General features: G+C 53.4%; 1 protein-coding gene across 1 annotated transcript; it reads left to right on the top strand.

Annotated features, from left to right (window-relative positions):
* The first annotated feature begins 433 nt into the window (after positions 1 to 433).
* Positions 434 to 1,852, top strand: LOC140679346 (uncharacterized). Its single transcript, XM_072914578.1, has 2 exons — positions 434 to 1,435; positions 1,532 to 1,852. Exon 1 carries the CDS (start codon positions 448 to 450, stop codon positions 1,420 to 1,422), a length of 975 nt encoding a protein of 324 aa, XP_072770679.1. The 5' UTR covers positions 434 to 447; the 3' UTR covers positions 1,423 to 1,435; positions 1,532 to 1,852.
* The last annotated feature ends 240 nt before the right edge of the window (positions 1,853 to 2,092 follow it).

Genomic DNA, 2,092 nt, shown 5'->3' on the forward strand with positions numbered 1-2,092 from the left:
ATGGCCAAGGATACACGTGAGTTCATCGCAGCATGTTCTACTTGTGCCCGCAGCAAGGCCTCTCACAGACCTCCGGCTGGTCTCCTCCACCCGCTTCCCATTCCTGCCCGCCCTTGGTCACACATCGCCTTGGATTTCATCACGGGATTTCCTGCCTCCAGAGGTAACACTACTATTCTAACCATTGTGGACCGCTTCTCCAAAGCAGCCCATTTCATCCCGCTGCGCAAACTACCTTCTGCTTCGGAGACGGCTGACCTCCTCACTCTACACGTCATCAAGCTGCATGGTATCCCGGTAGACATCGTCTCTGATCGGGGTCCCCAGTTTTCTTCTCCAGTCTGGAGAGCCTTTTGTAAGGGGATTGGGGCCTCGGTCAGTCTCACTTCGGGATACCACCCCCAGAGCAACGGGCAGGCTGAAAGGGCAAACCAGAGCGTGGAGACCATGCTCCGTTGCGTGGCCAGTAAGAAGCCCACAACCTGGTGCAAGTTCCTCCCTTGGGTGGAGTATTCGTACAACTCCTTGAAGAGCTCCGCTACCGGTATGTCACCATTCGAATGTTCATTGGGCTATCAACCCCCCTTGTTTCCCCAGCAAGAACAAGAGATAGCTGTGCCCTCGACTAAGGCCCATATCAGGAAATGTCAGAGGGTGTGGAGAGCAGCTCGAGCAGCCTTGGAGAGAGCTTCGGCTAAAATGTGCCGCAATGCCAACCGTCATCGCGTTCCGGCTCCATCCTATCGCCCGGGACAGCAAGTATTGTTACTGGCTAAGGACCTAAATCTCCAGGTACCATCCAAGAAATTAGCACCACGCTATGTGGGTCCATTTCCCATCATCTCTATCATTAACCCCGTATCTGTCAAACTGGCTCTCCCACCCTCGGTCAAGAGACACTCAGTGGTACATGTGTCCCAGATAAAACCGGTAGCGGAGAGCACTCTGTCCCCTCCTGTCCCTGCCCCCCCTCCCTCTAGGTTCCTGGAAAACGGGGACCAGGTTTGGACCGTCAAAGAGATCCTCAAGGTCCGTCGACAGGGTAGGGGGCTTGTTTATCTAGTCGACTGGGAGGGTTTTGGACCGGAGGACAGATCTTGGGTGCCGGCCTCCTACCTTGCCGACTCCTCTCTTTTAGAGGATTTCTACCGTGCCAATCCTGATGCTCCCCGGCGCTCGTCGGGTGCCTCGCCTAGGTGGGGGGGTACTGTCACGGCGCGGATCCGAACCCGCTTTTCCTCGGCAGCTGGAGCTGCCGGGACCTCTGCTGGCAGCACACTTGGACACACCCCTGCTCACGCTGGACACAGCACGCCCATGCAGCGACAAGGCTGCAAGCAATTTCGCATCAGCACACCTGGGCCTGATGAGAGGGAGCAACATAAAAGCCAGCGGACCCAAAGGACCTTCGCCAGAACGTAGCCAATCTTCCTGAGTAAGCATCACGTCTGGCACCACTCCCTCGTTCCTTGCTCGCCTTCTTTGTGCTCTTCCTCGTTCCCGTGTTTGATGTCCCTTGTGTCTTCCACAGTGTCTTCCCTGTTGCCTGTGATCGTGTCCTGCCTCACGACCTCCACCTGGATCTCTGCTTGCCTCCCTCGACCCTTGACCTCTGCTTGGACTCGGACATCATTGCCTCTCTCCAGCCCCCGACTGCTTGCCTCCCTGCTGACTGCCTCTTCGCCTTGCCCCTTGGATTCGACGAACGATTCATACAACACGCACCGACAACACCCCCTGGTAAAACTTACACTGTTAACCCTACATATCGTCTGCACTCATTCACTTGTGGTAGCATACACACCCCACACACTCATCAAGGTTTTCAATAAACCTGATAAACCGCAGTTCTGCCTTGGTGTCGCCTCCTTCCCTTTGCCCGGTACACAACACTTTACAGAATAAACACATTTGAAAAAACAAGTGCAACTGTTCTTATTTGCACAAAAGTGTTAACATTGTATTTCCATGACATATTGCATTGTAACTAGTTCCACAGCAGTTTCTATCCTGTTCTTACATTATCTCATTATTGTCATCTCATACTGTATGTGTGTTGATGTGTGCGTACACTTAAAAACATAACAAATAA

The sequence above is a fragment of the Nerophis lumbriciformis genome, linkage group LG13 (genome assembly GCF_033978685.3).
Source record: "Nerophis lumbriciformis linkage group LG13, RoL_Nlum_v2.1, whole genome shotgun sequence".
NCBI lineage: Eukaryota > Metazoa > Chordata > Actinopteri > Syngnathiformes > Syngnathidae > Nerophis > Nerophis lumbriciformis.

What these genes read in the sequence shown, in the direction of transcription:
- LOC140679346 (XM_072914578.1), top strand. Translation starts at nt 448, where the DNA reads ATGCTCCGTTGCGTGGCCAGTAAGAAGCCCACAACCTGGTGCAAGTTC.